Below are 21,474 nucleotides of genomic sequence, written 5' to 3'. Positions count from 1 at the left end.
AATTTAAATGCACAAACACAATATTTCGACTGTAGACTAAAGCCTAGTTTAAAGCTGGAAATTGAGAAAAACAAACCAGTTTTGGATTTAGTCCGTTATTTAGTTCCATTTATGGCAATTTAATTTTAAAAATACAATTATTAACATGTTATTTACCATTTAAATAGCTAATAGTTCTGAACTTTCGAAAGTAGGCAGTCGCCGCTTGACCCTTTGACCTGTAGGGGAACCCAACACGGGTCAGTTTAAAATATAAGCCAAGAAAAGTTTCCCCTTTCTGAGGTTTCTGGTTACACCACAATAACCCAATAAACTTTCACAGGGATCTTTTCGCCAGTACGAGAAAATCTTGTTTATTGACCCCCATTTTTCGCGTATGCCCATAAGCGTGCTGACCGCCAGACGACGCTCATGATGGAATATTCGGCAACAAACACGCACGTGATGCGCCTATGGCGTTTCAAATACGTGAATTCCAGACGAATTTAATACAAGCTGCGTTTGGATTAATTGCTATCAATGATGGGTGCGCTCAGCTCATTTTAGAGTGGGTCGGAGAGTTTGAGGTCGGAATGAGCGCTAACTTTTACATAATTGACAGGAGAAGAACGGAGCTGCCTCTGTAATTAGTTATTAATGAGCGTGAGGATCAATAACCTCAATTTTAGCTTGAAAGTGAGCCGACCTTAAAGATGAGCTCGCGAGTGAAGAGCCAAGCTCTTTTTTATCTCTTAAAATCTAAAAAAACTGAGACGAGTTAATTATAATTAGCCTAAAAAGTGTGAATTCTGGGCTATTAAATCTTCGCTTTTCGTAGAGTTTTCAGAATTTTATATTATTTAGGTAGCTCTAGAATTTATTTTCTTGATAATATAGGTAATATGATAGAATTAGTTAAGGATTTCTGATTAAGTTTTTTACGGTTGTTGACCTGGTTGATGAGACGAGTGAAATAACTCATATTTTCTTTGAGCTGAGAGCGAGAGAGCTTTCCCAATATTCAATTCGAAAATGAGGGACCAATTTGGCGCGTTTTTCGAATTGTACCCCCCCCCCCCCCAATTCTACCCCACTTCAAAATTGAAATAAGCAAAGATATGAGCTATCAGTATACGCGTTTGATATGAGCGTATGTGAGAGCGTATAAATTATCTAATCCACTCTTGAGAAGAGCGTGAAATACAAATATGTCAGGTTCTCGCGAGCGGCTTGTGAGCTGAGATTGAATATCCAAAAAATGCCCATCACTTATTGGTATGCTTTCGTAATAACGCGGCAGCTAGCAGACCATTTAAATCGGTTCACAAAAAAAAATAGTTTCTGAAAACTAAACTATTATATAATCGATGATCAATATTTTACCGAAATATTTTGTATAAAATGTCGGCCATTTTTTGTATATTATCCGGGCATGGATAAAAAAATAGTGACGTCAGTCTGAAATTTTGGAGGTCATCCAAGTCAGCACAGTTCACTTTCCCCCCTAAATATATTTTATACTCAGTTGCGGGTTAAGAAAGGTAAAATATCTAGTACATTTAGCGGAAGGATACTAACATCAATTTACGGCGGGAATTCCGAATTTAGCCTATTTTCTGTTGAATTCATAAAGGCTCTTACGCGGTGTTATATTAATCCATTTTAGAAATGTTTATTGCGCAAATTTCAAAATGATCAATAAATATTTAATGTAGATTATTATTTTAAAGCTTCATTATAGCGTACTTTTAATATTATGCTAATAAAAAATAATCAAATCGCAACGTCAACGTTGTGATCTCGGCATTACCCGTTCTATACTTACCCAGCTTGGACTCGCCAAATGGAAATGGAATTTTTTAGGTATGCCTCACTTGTAGTACTTATAATAAATTATTACAACTGTTTTTAAATCTTACCTATGTTAATTAATAAATTATCACTTTGATGTATAAAGCAATAGACGGTATTTTACAAATTTATATAACGCGCGCAGGTATACTTAGAAATTCCCGCTGCCGATTTACCCTAAATTTGTGCTAGTATCTATCCGCCAAATAAACTAGATATTTTGAATTTCTTAACCTTTAACTGACAAGGAGACACCCCGAAGTGTAACCCACCGATTTTGTTCAAACTCGGTAGACCTTCATGAATCATGAAAAATCCTAAAGGGAATTTATTCAATGGGCAACCGTTTTGCCATGGCAACGAAAAATGTTTATCACAACACAAAATATTAAATTTTCCCATTGAAAATAACATGGGATTTTGACCTCAAATTGATCAATTTTGATGGTTTTTTTTTGTCAATTTTTTTCTATTTTTGGCATTTTTGAAATTTTGAAATTTGTTCAAATTTTTCACAGGGGGTCCTAGGAATCGATCAATGGGAAAATTTCCATTTGTTGTTGTCAAAAACATTTTTCGTTGCCATGGCAAAACGGTTGCCCATTGAATAAATTCCCTTTAGGATTTTTCAAGTTACACGAAGGTCTACCAATCCCCCGAGTTTGAACCAAATCGGTGGGTTACACTTCGGGATGTCTCCTTGTGAGTATAGTCAAAAACCGTATATTTTCTAATGGGCTAAAACGGCCCAATTTGTTTTATAAAAAATATTTTATTTTATAGATAAAAATTATTCTAGTTTGTAACCTTTAAATATGCGTCCTAAAACCGTTATCGCATTTTTCTCAAAATCCGCGTTCACACTAAACATTTTTGAAACGGTTTCGAAAGATTATATTGAACATTTTCGGGGTCATCTGTATTAACAAGCTTACGATAAATAAATTCGACACCAAAATTTTACAATTTGATCTTTCTAAACTGCTTTTAAGTGTTTCTAAAGTGTCTAGTGTGAACGCGGCTTAGGTAGAGTTTTTAAATTTTCAGGGTTTACGTAGGGAACAATCTAATTTCTAATTTTCATACGTAAGCCCTGAAATTTAAAAAATAACCTACCTATTATAGAATTTGAGACACCGTTTTTGGAATTATTTTCAAAAGTTTGCCGTTTTGGGAAGCCTTGGAAATTTTAATGATATTTGTCCGGCCAAACTGTCTTTCAATGCTAATATAAATAATAATTAAATTAAATCACTAAATATTCCTCAATTTGTTTTTTAAATCGCTGGAAGTTACAAAAATCTTCCGTAAGAATTACCATTAGAAGTAAACAAATACCAAGTAGAAACCAAGTAGGTAATTAGGTAATATTAATATTAAATGAAATTTTAGTTCTTTATTGATATTAGCGAAATATCTAGCAATTTGTCATGAAAAAAAGACTTAAACTGTATGAAAAATCAATAATTTTCAAAAGAGAAATAAAACCCTAATTTAACAACACTTTGTTGTAAACGTGGTTTTAATTTCACAAATATATCCCCCTGCATTCTAATTTCGATATTTAATTGTTATATTTTAGATTATTGAAAAATATTCCGATAAAAATGAAGATATTTAAAAATACAGTTTATTATGATTACCTAGATGATGTTATCCCCCCCCCCCCTAAATTTGGTACAAGTTAAATATAAAAACTACCTTTTGGGTTACCTTTAAAATAACGTTTTAAAGAGTAACAGTCTATAAATACCGAACGTTAAACGTGGTTTTAATTTTACAAATATATCCCCCTGCATTCTAATTTCGATATTTAATTGTTATATTTTAGATTATTGAAAAATATTCCGATAAAAATGAAGATATTTAAAAATACAGTTTATTATGATTACCTAGATGATGTTATTCCCCCCCCCTAAATTTGGTACAAGTTAAATATAAAAACTACCTTTTGGGTTACCTTTAAAATAACGTTTTAAAGAGTAACAGTCTATAAATACCGAACGTTAATTTTAAAATCTTGAAGTTTTAATTCAGACAAAAGAACTCATCTGATTTAAAAAAAATCAATTGATTTTTAAGTACAAGTCTTTAGTTCTAAATTTAATCCATTCAAGAAGCCCGCCATGGTTCGAATGGGGGGCGGGGGGTGACACTTACTTTCCCCTACAATGATGACGATGTCACGTAAGAGTTACATTTATACCCTACAATCGCGTTTGATCAGAATATAATAATTCAGACTGAAGAATACCCAGTTGATATCTATAATTTAATCCCGCGGTTATTTTTTTTTGGGTTGAAAGTTCGTTATCTGTTTGTACAAATGATGTACTAAACACGCGAATCTGAAGCGTGACACGGTTCACCCAACAACGAAGTGGAAAGCAGTCAGCGTGGAGCGGGTCTTTCACCGCCTTCCAGCGCGCTGTCACGCGAGTGGTGAATTTTGGAGGAATACCCGCGGCTCTCGGCGAGGAAGAGAGTTCCGACTCACTCGAGTGTGACCCAGATTTCGTTCTCTTCCGACCAGTGAAAGTTAAAATGGAAACGGCGAGGGGGGCATTCAATTCCGGATGGGGGTCGGATGAAACGAACCACCAGGGCGACAGCGGTGGCTGCAAATGATGGTTAAAATCCGTATAATGGCACCTGAGGCGTATCAGTTTGATTTGACTTTAGTTGTAGGTGGAAGTGTAAAGCTGGTGGGATCAGTCGCCTTAACCACGAGTGAGAGTGATAATTCTCGGATACTGACTGCTTCGCGTGGATTTGTGCCGCCGCTGGTCCTTCTGTTATAGAAGATGTCCTCGGACTTGTTGCCGGTCACCTTCTCCACCTTAATCCCGGAGAACTACTCCCTGTGGACATTATGGTGGGCGACGGTGCTGTTGGTGACCGTGGTGCCCAGTGCCTACCTCTTCCTCAAGATTAAACGGAAGAGCGACATGTTATGGAAAGTGCCCGGTTCCAACGGAAATCCCTTTTTGGTGGCCGTCGCGGTGTGCAGGGCCATCATGGCGCAAAAGAGAATCAACTCGAACGTCAGTAAGTTGCCGTTACGCTGACTTTCCTCGTATTACTCGCTATTCTGGATAGAATTCATTTTAATTTTTGAAAATGGTAAAACATTATCTAGGTCGGAAAATAGCGCTGGTAAAATTAGCAGTTTCCAAAAAATTCATTTTAAAATTAGACCAAAAAGGTATATATTTCGACTATATGGAGCTGTATATATTTCTAATAAACAAAAAATGTTATATTTTTCGACGATACAGAAATTTCTATTTTTTAGTAGAAAACGTTATATTTATTACTAGAAAAATTTATATTTCTTACTAGAAAAATTTATATTTCTTACTAGAAAAATTTATATTTTTTACTAGAAAAATTTATATTTCTTACTAGAAAAATTTATATTTTTTACTAGAAAAATTTATATTTTTTACTAGAAAAATTTATATTTTTTACTAGAAAAAATTATGTTTTACTAGAAAAAATTATATTTTTTACTATAAAAAATTATATTTTATACTAGAAAAAATTATATTTTTTACTAGAAAATTTATTTTTTACTAGAAAAAATTATATTTTTTACTAGAAAATTTATTTTTTACTAGAAAAAATTATATTTTTTACTAGAAAATTTATTTTTTACCAGAAAAAATTTATATTTTTTACTAGAAAAATTTATATTTTTTTACTATAAAAATTTATATTTTTATAGTAAAAAAATTTATATTTTTTTACTTACTTAATTTATTAAGTTTTTCTAGACAAATATGTATTCATTTTTACTAGATAAATATTTATTCATTTTTACTAGATAAATATTTATTCATTTTTACTAGATAAATATCTATTCATTTTTACTAGACAAAAATTTTATACATTTTAACCATACAAAATTTTTTAAAAATTTCCAAAAACTCGCTTAAACCTTCTATTATATCCAATCGTATATTATTAATGTTGAAAACATTTATTCGCAAATTACTGCGTATGTACAACCAATTTTAAATTGTTCTCCTTCGAGAGAAAATTTACTACAAACCTCCCCTCTAAAGTGACACCTAATTTTTAGATATAATTTACTGTTTTAAAATAATTTCCGGTTACTCGTGATCCTCGTAAAATTATTATAATTTACTTCTTTAATAAAATGGAGCCCCTAGGCAAGCAAGTGCTTCGGGCTATTGGAATATTCCCAGCGCTCGTTGTTCATTTCCTAACACAATCGCTAAAATCTATTATAAATTTCCCCGGAATTGAAAGTTAAGTTGGAAAATAATCACTTATTGTATTCAGCTTTAATTAGGCTCGTAACAATTTCTATAAAAACTCTAATTAGAAAGTGTGAAATCGGGGTTAAAGCTTTGACGCCCTTTGTGAAATTTCGAGAATTCTTTCAACTTGTCTTAAGAAATATTGTTTTTTCCAGAAAAATACTTAGAAAGTATTTGGTTACTTAAAAATGAGCTAGCATTCCTCACATTCCTCCATATTAAAAAGAATCAGTCCAGCTAAGCTAAAAGTGAAGAGGAAGGCAGGGTTGAGAGTAAAGTAGGCGCTTAAAGATATTTAACGGTAATTTTATTATCATTTGTTCGTCATAAGCGGGCGAAAAACTAGTAATTTGTTTCTGTTATTGGCCCCCTCTCCGATTATCTAAATCTTAAACTTCAAAACCAATTTTGCGTAAACGCCACAACATAAATAAAATTACTGAAATATTTTCAACTCTTAAAAAACATTTGCGTAAAATTGATAACATTAATAAAATAACTGAAATATTTTCTTATTATTTTCAAACCTAAAAAAGGTTTGCGTAAAAATGATAACATGAATAATAAAATAACTGGAATATTTTTTTAATATTTTCCAACCTTAAAAAACATTTGCGTAAAAATGATAACATAAATAATGAAATTACCGAAATATTTTCTTAATATTTTTAAACGCTAAAAAAAGTTTGCGTAAAAATGAAAACATAAATAATAAAATATCTGAAATATTTTCTTAATATTTTCAAACCTTAATAAACATTTGCGTAAAAATGATAACATAAATAAGGAAATTACTTAAATAATCTCTTAATATTTTCAAACGTTAAAAAAGGTTGCGTAAAAATGATAACATAATTAATAAAATAACTGGAATATTTTCTTAATATTTTCAAACCTTAAAAAACATTTGCGTAAAAATGATAACATAAATAATGAAATTACTGAAATATTTTCTTAATATTTTCAAACGCTAAAAAAGTATGGTAGAAATAATAGCAGACGGTCAAAAATTAATTTAACGGAAGAGTATTGTTTCCCACGAAAAAGTAACAGATATTGAAAAATGACTAAACAAAGAATTCTATATTAAGAAAGTACTGAAAAACACTTAACTTGGGAGCTGAAATAGAGATTGAATCTTCGATAGCCGACGCTATTATTATTTGAGAAAATAATTATTGTTCTATCTTTAACGGCGGCAGTATCGTTATTCTAACCTACTTTTTAGTATCTAGTGACAATGGTCCGTTTTTTACGGCGATATTTTTTCTGTGATATTCTTTTCACTTTCCTCAAATACGTTCCCAGTAACCCTGAATTTATGTCGCGTTACAAAGTTGCAATTTACTTCGGCTTACGTCTAGCTATGTATCTGGGATTCACCATTAATTTTTTTAATGAAACGCTAGAAATTTCGTGCTTTGCGGGGTAAAATTTTGGGACGTGATTGGAATTTTAATAACCTCCGTAATTAGTTTTTTCCCCCTGGTTTTAAACTGCCGGGAATCGAAGCGTTTGTATATTAATAATTACTTGATTGTCTTTATTAAAGGGTTTGGTTATTTTGGACGATGGTAATTTAGCACCGATCTGTTTATTTTCTTAAAGGGGAACGGCCAAGCTTTTCCAAATATGGCCTTATTTCGGTATCAAAAGATTAACAAGACGTTCAATATACTAACACGTACCTTTTTTTGTCTTGAAAAAATAGCTTTTGGCCCAAGAAGTTGAAACGAAAAATAACGCCAGGTGTTTGGGTTTGAATTTTCGCCGCCATCTTAGGGGCTGCCGCCAGCGCCCCTAAACCCCGTATGAGCGATTTGCGAACTATCCTAACTTTTAAAATCGCGCAATTTAGGCTTAGGTCTCTTATAACTGGATAGCGTAGCGCGTGAAAATTTTTTTTCGCGTCTTCAGCAGCGCGCGCTTTTACGTGGTTTTTCTGTCTCACTGACTTCTCACCAGGTGTCGCGGCGGACGCGCGCTTTTCGATTTGTTTATTTTATTAAAAATTAACCACTCAATATTTTTTGATGCGGTTTTCGCCATATATTTTAGTTTTTAACGGGCTATAGGGCTATCTATCTGACCGTTCCTCTTTAACAATCTTCGTAATGGAATTGTATTTATTTAAGTTACTGGATTTTAGTTAATTACTCCTTTTTTATTTAATTTCTAACAGTGTCTTTTCAAGTGCTATGCGGAGTCACTCAAATGTTCGAGCGAGAAAGAATTTACCGATTCTGGTTCGGATTTCGACCAATTATCGTCTTCTACAAACCGGAAACAGTCGAAGTATTTCATTTCTTACGTTATGTTTTCTAGAAGTTTTCTAGTTGTACGAAACACCGGCTCAATTAACCCTTCAACCCTGTGAGCTCACGTTCTTATTTCCTTTAGGTGGTTCTCAGCAGTAATACAATACTGGACAAGAGCTTTGTGTATCAGTTTCTCAACGAATGGTTCAAAGCCGGTCTTATCACGAGGTAATACCTTATAGCGGATTTACTCAACGCAGACTTTACTCGATTTAAACCCTTTGTTCGAACTATTCTTTTAAGTTTATCTAGAAACGCGTTTTTCCGACAAGGAAATAGCTCCAGAGTTCAGCCATAATAAATTAGCCCATTTCAGCACTATAGATGTTAAGCAGGTGAAAGTGTTATATTTCTGGATGTAAAAAAATGGTGGTTTTACTTTTACACTCATCGTAGAGAAATAGACCATTCTATAAAATCCGAGCTAAGCCGGCCCAACCCTTATCAAAGAGATTAAAACTATTGCTGTAGGACTGGCAACTTTAAATATTCTTTGGTTTCAAGAATTTAGCTTATGTTCCGTTCTTTTTCGGGCTAGACATATTGCATTTATTAAGTTATTTTTTATATCGATCAGCCGACCTGTGTTGCACGTTTGCCAGATAATAATGAACCGCTCTGGTTCATGAAAAATTGGGCCAAACCTTCAGCCTCTCTATGCACAAAAGCAGGAATCCATACCTCTACTTGGAATGCTTATCCTGGCGTATCGCCTATGGTAAGATCACTCTGACGGCTTAAAAAATCCCCTCTGCGCACGCTCCCTTCTCACGTTGTTGTTCGTTAAGTTAACATAGTGACGTCAAAAAAACCATCAGCCACATCGAGACGAAAATCTGACGCGATAAGCATTCCGAGTAGAGGTATGGATTCCTGACAAAATTAAATAACCACATAACTTGTATTTTATAGAATGGTTTATTCTCAAACCACAAACTCATTCCTGATATTTAAAACATTTCGGTTTTCAACATATCTTTTACGAATCATTTATTTTAAAGAGGTCAGGTAATTTCTAAATTTGCTCAAAAGGTAGCAAAGGCAACCTGAGATAGAGGTGAGGGTAAGAAAAAGACGACAACCAGATATAATAACAGATAACGTTTTCGTCTGCCCGTAAAACCTTCGGGATAGTTGGGACTTCGACAATAATGATATAATTTCCTTCATGATGGCGTTTCAGTACTGGCGGCAAATGGAAGAAACGCAGGAAGCTGTTGACGCCAGCTTTCCACTTCAGGATCCTGGAAGACTTTTTGCCAGTCATCAACGAGCACGCATCCGTCCTGGTGCAGAAGTTGAAACAGCAGGCGCCATTGGGAGCGTTCGACATGGTTCCTCATACAACGCTTTGTTCCTTGGACATTCTTTGCGGTAAGTGTGTTCTCAATCTCGTCTCAACACTATAGTTTCATCCTTACTGTATTTTATTGGAATGTTTAGAAACCGCCATGGGCAAATACGTGGGAGCCCAACAGAAGTCCGAGAACCCCTATTTAGAAGCTCTCAGCGAGTAAGTTTTTTCTTTTCTTTAGAACTAACGCCATTAGAGGTTGAATTTAAAAACCAGAAATCTTAACAGATGGCACCAATAATCGAAAATGTTAAAATTTTAAATTTGAGGTTAACGGTAGTAATAACGAGCTGTTGGTTCACGTGGCATGAAGGGATCATTGAGTTGGGAATATTATTCTAGAGTTCCAAATCAATTCTGCTCCCCGCGAAACAATTTTTAAAAAATTACGAATGTGCCGTCTCCTCTAAAATGACGAGAAAACGTTATCATATGACCCGTGGCACCATCCATTATTTTGGAAAAAAAAAATTTTGATGGAAAACGCTTCTTATTTGAACGAACCATTGAGAGATAGACGGCGCCACGGGTAGAATGATATAAAGTTTTCTCGTCATTTGGGAGCAGACGGCAGTATTCTTATTTTTTAAAAACTTGTTTCGCGAAATACTGAAATCCGACGTTTTGATTGGACCTCTAGATTAATATTCCCAACTCAATGGAAGGGATTGCCACCACCCTCCTACTCATTGTAACCCGGCCACCTGAGTTAATGCCTTTTAATGGCTTTAAAAGTCGCTTGATGACTTAGGCCTAAGGCGATGCCTTGGATATTAGCCTAGCTGATTATTATAAATATGCCAAATGTTTTTCTGAGTTAACTTTCGATTACAGTCTTTACAAATAATCGTTTAAAATGATTTTTTAAATTGTCCTTCGCAATAAATCAGTATTTATTCCCTAACCACCAAAAGGTTTAAATTGAAACCAACTAGTAAAATTTAAAGCATTAAAAGTCAACCTCTGATGGCTTTGATCTAAATGTTTGTTTCCCTGTTAGCAATTTGTGAATCGATCTTTTGGTACTTTACAATGGTGACTATATCTTTGTCCATCCTTCCGCAGCGCGTCTGAGATGTTTATGTATCGTATCATGCGTCCTTGGCTTTGGCCCGACTGGATTTTCAATTTGTCACCCGGAGGACGTAGGTTCAAAGAGTGCATGCAGCATATGGGGGATTTTACAAGAAACGTAAGTTGCTTTCAAAAATATTTTATTAAGTGATCTCTGACCAAATTGCCCCATAAGTAGCCGTGCAGTAGCGTAGCAAGAAATTTGTCAAGAGGAAGGGGTCAGATTATGTAAAAATTAGGTTCAGGAGGAGGTCGAAATTTAAGTCAAAGCTTCGTCAGTGTTGCTTGGGGGAAAACCTATTGAACTATTTCGGAAAAAAAATCTAATGAACAGAAGCAAGATAAACGTGAAATTGAAAGGGTACAATTATATCTTCCGGAACCCATTTCCTATTAAAAAAAAAGAGGTTTACGAGGTAAAACAATTTACACCAAAGGGACCTATATCAGCAGTGTTTCCACTCTGCGGTCGAAATTTTCGCCTATTTTAGGGACAATTTTACCAGTTTTCGCCGGTCCTATAGTCGATTTTCGCCGCCGTTTTCGCCACAATTTCCCCCCCATAGATTTAGTGTCACTGCATATGTTTCTTCTCTTTATTTCCAATCTTAGAATCAGGCAATATATTTATTTTTTACAAAAGGTAACTATTTGTTTTTTAAATAAAAAAAAACATTTTAGATAAATTTTATCTCTGCCAAAAAATGAATGGGTTGCCATAAGGGGCACAGTAGGTGGACTACAGAGACGATGATTTTTTAGTTTTTCTGACTGAAAATATTTACGCCGCAAATTTCGCCGTTTCCAATGGTTTTCGCCTTTTCGCCGGTTTTAAAATTTCTGGTGCTCACCAAGACAGTTTTCGCCGAAAACGCCCTTTTTCGCCGCAAAGTGGAAACACTGTATATCAGTGATGGACGCTTGAAAGCTACTTTCAACTCTTCTATCTGTCATGTGCCACCGTGGGATCACGGTTGACCTCAAACCAAACAATACCGACTATTCGCCTAGTGTCTGTACCGTTTACGTTATTTTAAATCTAGCAAAATTTACTGGTGTCTTATCGGCTAAGATAGGAGCGACTAAACCTTTCTCCTGTGAGATATTTTACTGGGTAAAAATCTTCCGTGGCTCCGTGTGAGCTGTCACCTTCTCTTCACGGTTTTTTAATTTATTCAACTCACGGTGATTGAAATTTTTATCGCAAGTTCTATACTTCCTGTATTTTTTCTCCGAATGAATATTTAAGTCTCTAGATTGTTTTTCAGAAACTTTATCGAACTACGAAATTTTGTCAGCTTAGGGTTATTTCCTATTTAGTGAATATACATTTGTTCTCTAATAATGAGTAAACTTGAGACTTGAATGCGCAGGTTATTCGCGAAAGGAAGGTCGAAATGATCAGACGCATCAAGGCCGGAGAAGACTCGGAGGAGGAGTCTGGCTACGGGAAGAGTCGCAAAGCCTTCTTGGACATTCTGGTCAGGAACCACTTGGCCGATGAAACCTTCACGGAAGAAGACATCCGCGAAGAAGTGGACACGTTCATGTTTGCCGTAGGTTTGACCAATGTCTGGTCCCCGAGAGTCCCTCTAACCCCGTTATCCAAGAAATATTGTTGAGGTTAATGGTAATTACTGCTGTAGGGAGCTGTTGGCTCGAATGGCATGAAGGGCTTTCCACCAGCTTCCTACGCTTGTATAACCCGGACATCTGAATTAATGGCATTAAAAGTCGCTAGATGACTTGGGCCTAGGGTGGTGCCTTAAAACTTGTTGATGTTAACGGTAATTGTAGGTGTAGGGAGCTGTGGGCTCGAGTGGCATGAAGGGCTTTCCACCAGCTTCCTACGCTGTATAACCCGGACACCTGAACTAATGGCATAAAAAGTCGCTAGATGACTTGGACCTAAGGTGGTGCGAAGGGTATTAGCCTATCTGATGATTATCGATTATTGGCGTAAGAATCACCTTTTGGGGCGTCATTTTCAGGGTCACGATACGACGGCGGTGGGCATGAGCTGGACTCTCTACCTCATCGGATTATACCCCGAAGTCCAGAAGAAAATCTACGAAGAAGTCCATTCGATTTTTGGCGACGATAAAGATCGTCCAGTGACTATGGACGACGTGAAAGAAATGAAGTACATCGAATGCGTCATGAAGGTAGGCGCCAAAAATCACATTTTCCAGCGAAGATTACGTTTCTCAGAAAACCTCGTTATCCTCGTTACAGGAGAGTCAGCGATTGTATCCTTCTTTGCCCCTGATTGGACGAGAGCTTCAAGAGGATGCCGTCATTAGTACGCCCTTTCCGTTTTCCCGTTAATAACCCGGGGCAATCCCGCTTCAAGTTTGTCGCTTTTTTATCGATCAAATAGATGGATATCCAGTGCCGGCCGGAACGGGTCTGATGATCTTTACGTTCATGCTTCATCGTAACGAAGAGATCTTCCCTAAGGCTGAGCTCTTCGATCCGGATAGATTCCTTCCGGAAAACTGCTCCGGAAGACACCCTTACGCCTACATTCCCTTTTCGGCAGGACCCAGAAACTGCATTGGTAAGCGTTATCTTCTTGGTTTTAGCTTTGTATTCGCGCTGTTTCCTCTGGGACTGTCTTCGAAAATTGAGTACACGGTTGTTTTGGTTTTGTTTATATATGGCTCGATTTTTCCATTAAAATTTCGAACAATTGGTTCTGTGGTATCTGTTGGGTTGTTTATGGTCTATTGGGACCAGGACTTTGGTTCGAAGGCAAGCAACTGACTAAGAAATAAAACAAAAGATTTCAGGGGATAATGTGTCCCTTGTACTCCGTATCTACGCTATTGACTGGTTCTTAACAATATATTACATGTAGTTAAGAATTTCCGATTTTATTTATGGCTTGACCTTTTGCAACTGCTCAAGGTCGAACATAAGACTCGCATTAAAGATTATTATTAGGACTCTATATTCGTTCGGAATTAGGATTGTCTTTTGACCTTTCATTTCCTATTTTATTTATGATTTGACCTTTTGCGACTGTTCAAGGTCGAACATAAGACTCGCATTAAAGATTATTATTAGGACTCAATATTCGTTGGGAATTAGGATTGTCTTTTGACCTTTCATTTCCTATTTTATTTATGATTTGACCTTTTGCGACTGTTCAAGGTCGAACATAAGACTCGCATTAAAGATTATTATTAGGACTCTATATTCGTTCGGAATTATGATTGTCTTTTGGCCTTGCATTTCCTATTTTATTTATGATTTGACCTTTTGCAACCGTTCAAGGTCGAACATAAGACCCGTATTATTTTTCTAATAGGCATTTCCGTTATCCACAGGTCAAAAATTTGCCGTCATGGAGCAAAAAGTGGTTCTTGCAAACGTCATCAGGAACTTCACTTTGAAATCTCTCGAACAAAGAGATCAGATTCAGTTGGTGGCCGAAATGGTGCTGCGTTCCGAAAATGGAATTAAAATGATAATCGAGCCTAGGTAACGACTAAAACTAGTTCTCGTTGGTTTTCTTCGAGCGATCAGCATTCATATTTAGTCTACGAACTGACGAAAGTTGCAGTTCAAAGTTATATACACAAACTTTTCAATTCATTCAATATATGCATTAATCTATTTAACCCATAAATATTCAACTGGAATACCCTACCCAATTTATTGTGACGTAGTCGAAATAGAACTCGCCTGTTATTTATTATCAGTCGAAGCGTTAGTTCCTAAAATGACGCGTTATGGTTAGGTTTCCTTTTTGAAATATTTATCATGGATCTATTTAATTAAATAAATTAAATTAAATAGATTCATGTATTTATTAAATATTATTATTATAATAGTTATTATTATAAACAGATAATTTATTATTTAATAATAATAATAAAATGGCAACACTGATTCAGGTTTTCTTCCAAAGTATAAACCGAGGCTTAGCTTTTCAGAAATAGTTTGCATGTTTAAATCATTGAGTTGGGAATATTAATCTAGAGATCCAAATCAAATCTGCTCCCCGCGAAACAAGTTTTTAAAAATTACGAATGTGCCGTCTCCTCTAAAATGACGAGAAAACGTTATCATATGACCCGTGGCGCCATCCATTATTTTTGAAGAAAAAAATATTTTTGCCGGAAAACGCGTCTTATTTGAACGAACCATTGAGAGATAGACGGCGCCACGGGTAGAATGATAAAGTTTTCTCGTCATTTGGGAGCAGACGGCAGTATTCTTATTTTTTAAAAACTTGTTTCGCGAAATACTGAAATCCGACGTTTTGATTGGACCTCTAGATTAATATTCCCAACTCAATGGTATAAATTGTTTAAAACCTCACAGGCATTCGATAGAATCGCTTTCAAAAGATCGAAGTTACATTCCTCCATTTTGTAATTTTATTCTTGAAATATTTATAAATTTAAACCTTATTTTTAACAAAATAACGGGAACCGTCAGTGAGAAATAATTTTGCGATAATTCTGCTCTAGAATTACATCATTTTCGAATTCGTTCCAATTGGCTTAAAAAAGTAAATCCCTCGGGTGGCACGAAAATAGGCTGCGCCCCACGTTCCCTCAAAGTATACCGTGGCTAATGATAGATTTGAATATTCATGGCTTAAATAGATTAATGATATAAGGGACACATGTTTAAATGACAACTTTACTCAGAGTGTAAAAAGTCTTCTAAATGTTCAAGATAATACCAGTAGCATATATTATGAATCTTAGCATCTACTGTAATACTAATGTTATTAGTTTTGAAGCATGTACCTTCTCAGGCGGAGTAATACAGGTGTTATATTTTGAGCGATGTTGACCGCGGTTTTACTGGAAGTTTTATCCCGCTAATAACTGCCTCGAGCCTGGGAAGGTAAAAGTTTCATTTTAATGGCCTTGATGGACACTTCTCTCTTAAGAGATTTTATAGTCTTCTGATAATACTCCGAAAATTTTGTATAATTTGCATATTTTACATCGACTCACCGACAATTACCAAACGTATTCTAACAAGGAATTAATTTGATGACATTCAACCAAAGATAATGAGATGCGTAGAAAGCATTAGCTTTTGATTTTAAAAAACTATGTTGTTTTATGGTGTTCTTTTATTAAAATAAATAATAACGTTTGGTTTGTAACTGAAAACGTTTCGTTAAATAATACTTTTTTTTATAAATTATATTGTGAAAAGTTCAATTATATTATATTTGAAACGAGAGATGGCGCTTCATAGTTTGGTCGCGTAGTTTAACTGCTGCAAGATAGATGGCGCGTCGCCTTGCGAGACGCGTTTTCGAAAATCGCTAGAACTGAAGCGACAGATTTTATTACTTTTTATATTTAGCGTTTAACATAAGTTTAATGCAAATTCTAAGCAGACTTGAAGACCGGAAGTCGCGTATCCAAACCAGATCAACCAAAGATTATGAAATTATGATAATTAAATATGTAGTTTCTACTTTTTCACGGTCTAGGGCAAGGGTAAGTAGCCATATTTTGAAATTGACCTAATTTGAACTAATTAATAGCTAAGCAACGCTTTTAATTAATAATTAGTCCCATTAGTTTATAACTATTATCAGCCCTTCTAGGAATAGAATAATTTGGCGCCCCTTGAGCCTAGTCAGGTAAAACCCAAATATTGACCCCACTAAAATTTTAGTAGAAAATAAACGTAGCAAAAGTTCCCATTTTAATTGGTTTGGGATTACATAATCGGGTTTCATTTCTGTGGTCTTTAAAATTCATTAATTGATTGCTAGGCCTAGTTTTTCGACGTGTTTTAGTTAATTTAGATTTAATTTACATTGTGTAAAAGTTACTTTAGTTTAAAATAAGTTAAGATTAGGCTAATTTAGTTTGTGAGGAGAAATTTCAACCAACGAAAAGTGGGAACCGTTGCTATGTTTAATCTGATGTGAAATTGGTCGCCCTAGGCCTATTCCTGAATGCTTATAGCCCGTTGACATTGACAATTAACAAACCCTTTAGTAAACTACTGACGAAAATATTTGCCCTTACAATTTCTCAGTGTTTATTGTTTAGGCTTATCAGAATATTTATAACATCCATGTCTAATATTTTTACGTAAGAATACTTGAGAGGTTACGAACGAAAACATAACGGGAAATGTGAACTTGTAGACGCTGCTTCAAATTATTACTAAAATCTGGGCATTTGTTTAAGTAGTTTCCTAAGTAACATAAGTACGACACTTCTAGTGGCGGCTTAAGAAGGCTGGGTCCCCGGGGCTACAATATTTTGTGACACCCCCCAGGACCGTGCAGAATTTTCACGGGTCCTTCGTTTTGCACCCCCCCCCCCTCAAGCTTCTCTGATGGCACCCCTGGCTACCCTGGTACCCGGGGCGGACCGGCCCCCTCGCCCACCCCTTACGCCGCCACTGGACACTTCTAACTTAGACCATAAGTTTTTTGATATTTTAATAAAATCGAATGTTTTAATGTTTTATTTTATTTTATTTTATTTTAAAACATTAATAATTTGAGTGCATTGGGTAATGTTAATTAAAATTAAAGATCTACATTTAATTATTAATCCTAATTTAATTATCTCTGAATTGGCATTGCTACAGTAATTATATTTTTGTACACTTTCAAAAATGCATAGAGGAATAATAGGTGATTTAAACCAATGATTTTTTAAAGTAAGTGTCGGCTCGACGTGTACTAGCTCATTTTTCAATAGATGTCGCTAGCGTCGACGTAAAAACAAGATTCTTAAGCTACATTTTGACCCAAAAGTACCCCTCACAACGTTTTTCTCGTTTCCAAATTTGACAATGACTTAAATTATAGTAATTTTCAACAATATATTTTATATGGGATTTATTATTTAGGTTAAGCTCCACTAACGAGGAGACGACCCGAGGTGGTTCTCACCGATTTGGTTCAAAGTTGGGGGATTGTTAGACCTAGATGTAACATGAAACCCGTTAAAGGGAAAAGTTACGCTGGGCTTCCGTTTTGCCATGGCAACCAAAAATGTTTTTGACAACATAAAATAAGAAAAACTCAATATAAAATAACACGCGAAAATGACAAATTCTAAAAAAAAAGTAAATTTAACATTTTTGGATTACTTTGGACAAATAGGGGGGAATAAAAACCATTTTGGGTGAACTCGAGCGAATTTATAATTATATTTAATATTTAATTATAATACTCTACAAAGGTTCTCTGACGACGTTATCGTTTCGCTATTTTGAATTTTAGCTTCCTTTGCCATTATAATAGATAGCACCACGCTCTCCAGTAAAGTCGTTTTTCGAAAAAACGGATAGATTAATTGCCATCTCTGATAACAATGGCCTTATCATAATACCGGCGGCAGTGATAGAGACTAAAATACTTGATTTAAATCAGAAAATCAGGTATTAGCAAAAATCTAGCAATTGGGTTGTATTTGTGTCTTTTTGTAAATGATCAGCCAATTTAAAACTCAGTCAATCCAATAATACGAGATTGACCAATTCCTCCCTTCTCTCGTAGCAGCCCTGGGGACTTAGACCATGTAACAGTAATTATCCCCAATTATAAATAAATGCATTCTAGTTTATAATAGAGAGGTTAAGCAGAGCACTCTAGAAGTCACGCGAACATTTTTCGTTTCCCGTTTGCACTTCGGAGCAGCGTTGCCAGACGTACGATAATTATCGCACAGTGCGATAATTTCATCGAAATTTTTAGGTCCTACTATAATTTTCATGGCGTACGATATCCTATATACCATTATTTCGATTATTCTGCCTCAACTTACGATGATGTACGATAATTTTGAGGGCTGTAGTTTACTTCTGCCCCAATACTAATTTTGGTTGACGTAGAACTGATGAAGACGAGGTTTTATGTTTGATCTATACTAATATTTGTTAATCTTATTGACTGTAGTTTACATCTGCCCCAATACTAGTTTTGGGTGACGTAGGGTACGCGACGATTGTATTAATAGTTGTAGGCTAGAATATTGATGTTCATATTGATTATATACGTAGCAGCTACAAAAGAGCGAGAAATGGCTTGTTTCAATGCTAAGGTTAGGTTTAGGTTAGGTTAGCAATTTCTGGTTCTTTGTAGCGGATTTGTAATTAATTACCTTGTTTTCCATTGAAACCAGCCATCATTGGCCCTTTGTAGCTTCTCCGAATGCACATTCCCTGTTTTTCATTGTAATAAAAAATTTGTTTCTTTTGTAGTTATTCCGTATTTAATTACTCTGTTTTCTATTGAAACAAGCCATTTCTCGCTCTTTGGTAGCTGCTCCGTATTTAAATACCCTGTTTTCTATTGAAACAAGCCTTAATTTAGTCTACAGCTATTAATCTAATCGTCGCGTACCCTAAGTCACCCAAAACTAGTATTGGGGCAGATGTAAACTACTTCCATTTTGAGATTTTTTGAAAAACTTACGAACGAAATTTTATAATTAATTTATATAACGTCTACTTAAATATGAATGATATACATTTTCTGCCGAATGTGGTGCGTAATCCTGAGTGTGAGTTTATTACTCCTAGCTGTTACCGCATTTTTTAAAAACATTTTTAAACATATTAAGTTCAGCTAATAATGATAAAAGGCATGGGTTTTTTCCCTGAAATAAAACTCCTGTAGTGCTTTAAAAAAAATCATCTAAATTCAACGCATTTATTTAAAAATTAAAATTTAGCGCCAAAAAGGAATGTGCGATAATTTTCCAGTAAAATCGATAATTTTTTGGCCTAGATACGATAAATTAAGATTTTCGATCTGGCAACGCTGCTTCGGAGTCGAATATTTAACAATTTTAAGACGACACCATATTTCTGTCGAGCTTATTTAAAGTGTTTAAATAAAAATACTGATAATTATAATTATAATTTTTCAACTCAACAAATCGAGAGAGAGAGCTATGACAACTTAGCTTATTTCTCTAGCAGCATTTTTGTAAAAAAGTGTAAATACTTGTTCGAATTGAAATAAACCTAGGTCTTCTGGTCTTGTACAATTGAGACTAATTTGATGAAATAAGTACGAGTATATTAAAAGATAAATTTGTGGTACACCCGGGCACACGAAGAAATAAATAATTGTATTTCGACAACACTAACATCCATTAATAACGACTGTTTTAGTACTGTTCAAACAACGTTTTTAAACTTCGTGTACCCTGGGTTAGCGAAAGGTGTGCAATTTGTTAAAATTCTATTGCAAACGTATTTGATTGCGTTAGACGATGAACGAAATCGCGCCTAACCGATTTTAAAGAATATTTATCCTAGAACGTCGAGGTTCTCCCGACGTTGTTGTTAAAACTTCTAGAGCGCATTGCTTATCCTCTCTAATATGCCAAATTTCGTTGCATACCAACCAAAGCTTTTCCCTCGGTAACCATTTAACTACCGCCGTCAATTTGCCGAAATCATTTTCAACTAAAAAGATTTTTGGGGTAACGTAGGACTCAGAACGACGACAAAAAGGTTAGACCATACTAAAATACTCACAATGAAAACAGATTATACAGATGGATAACCCCCCCTATGTCAACGAAAGAGCCCTGGGAGAAATAGGGAATTTTAACTTCGATCACGTCAGGGTTGTAGAGAGATGGTTCGATCACTGAGCAATTCTACCATAGGAGAGTTTGGCTAAAGAAAAAGTGGCAAATAGATAGCGCCCGACACCGCGTAGCCCCTTAAGATACTTATGGGCATTCCCCCAATGCATAGAAGTACTGAGGTACCGCCTAATTTATAGGAGATAGCGGGAAATTTAAATTTTACAAGCTAACTGGGATCAATTTAATTTATGTTTCGTTTTTACACGTGTGAATTTTAAGGAATTTTATTTTTTTAATATTTATAATTAGCGAACATTAAATTTCAGATTCTCAGATATTTATTTGAACTGAAATACAAATTTTGTACTAGAATTAATAAAGGAATAACACTGACCGTAGTTTTGCTTTTTGGCTCTTAATTAGCTTAGGTTTGCTTAGATTGTTCGCAATTTTCAAAAAATAAATTGTGAATGAATTTATAACAAAGCGAAAATTAACTAATTTAGAGATCATAAAGAACCGAGATCGATCGACACGAAAACTTGGCAGTGTTCCCTTTCCTTAGGTACTCCAGTGTAATGAGGTAAAGCCCACAAAATATCGGTAGGTGCTACTTAGCGTCACTAGCGCCATCCGTGGTAGAAAAATATTTCGCCAAATAAAAAATCTAAGTGATCGAACCATCTCTCTACAACCCTGATCACGTTTAGGGAATGGGGGAGTAAATAAAGGGAGGGGGGAAATGGGGAGTAAATAAAGGGAGGGGGAAAGGGGGAGTAAATAAAGGGAGGGGGAAAGGGGGAGTAAATAAAGGGAGGGGGGAAAGGGGGAGTAAATAAAGGGAGGGGGAAACGGGGCGTAAATAAAGGGAGGGGGAAAGGGGGAGTAAATAAAGGGACGGGGAGTAAATAAAGGGAGGGGGAAAGTGGGAGTAAATAAAGGGAGGGGGGAAAGGGGGAGTCATAAAAGCCTCGAGATTATGTCTTGGTGCCACGCTTTAATCAGATGATGTACCTCTTTTTGATTACTCTTAAGTCGATTTTTTTTACAACATCTCC

The 21,474-nt window shown here is 35.3% G+C and overlaps 1 protein-coding gene across 1 annotated transcript; it reads left to right on the top strand.

Annotated features, from left to right (window-relative positions):
* The first annotated feature begins 4,754 nt into the window (after positions 1-4,754).
* On the top strand, positions 4,755-14,613 carry LOC149927230 (cytochrome P450 4c3-like). The gene is made up of 11 exons (XM_090158156.1): positions 4,755-4,878; positions 8,299-8,411; positions 8,517-8,602; positions 9,618-9,808; positions 9,878-9,947; positions 10,854-10,980; positions 12,236-12,418; positions 12,854-13,027; positions 13,098-13,164; positions 13,243-13,422; positions 14,195-14,613. Exons 1-11 carry the CDS (start codon positions 4,779-4,781, stop codon positions 14,350-14,352), a joined length of 1,449 nt encoding a protein of 482 aa, XP_090014282.1. The 5' UTR covers positions 4,755-4,778; the 3' UTR covers positions 14,353-14,613.
* Positions 14,614-21,474: the final 6,861 nt, after the last annotated feature.

This window comes from Leiobunum rupestre, chromosome 9 (genome assembly GCF_980474605.1).
Source record: "Leiobunum rupestre chromosome 9, qqLeiRupe1.1.hap1, whole genome shotgun sequence".
In the NCBI taxonomy this organism is placed as follows: domain Eukaryota; kingdom Metazoa; phylum Arthropoda; class Arachnida; order Opiliones; family Sclerosomatidae; genus Leiobunum; species Leiobunum rupestre.
Note: the sequence above shows the minus strand (reverse complement) of the source record. Positions and strands in the feature narration are given on the sequence as shown.

Excerpts from the sequence above, each read along its gene's own strand:
- LOC149927230 (XM_090158156.1), top strand. The coding sequence starts at position 4,779 with ATGTTATGGAAAGTGCCCGGTTCCAACGGAAATCCCTTTTTGGTGGCC. Across the intron at positions 8,412-8,516 it reads ACAAACCGGAAACAGTCGAA|GTGGTTCTCAGCAGTAATAC; the intron begins GTATTTCATTTC and ends TATTTCCTTTAG. Across the intron at positions 8,603-9,617 it reads AAAGCCGGTCTTATCACGAG|TACTGGCGGCAAATGGAAGA; the intron begins GTAATACCTTAT and ends ATGGCGTTTCAG.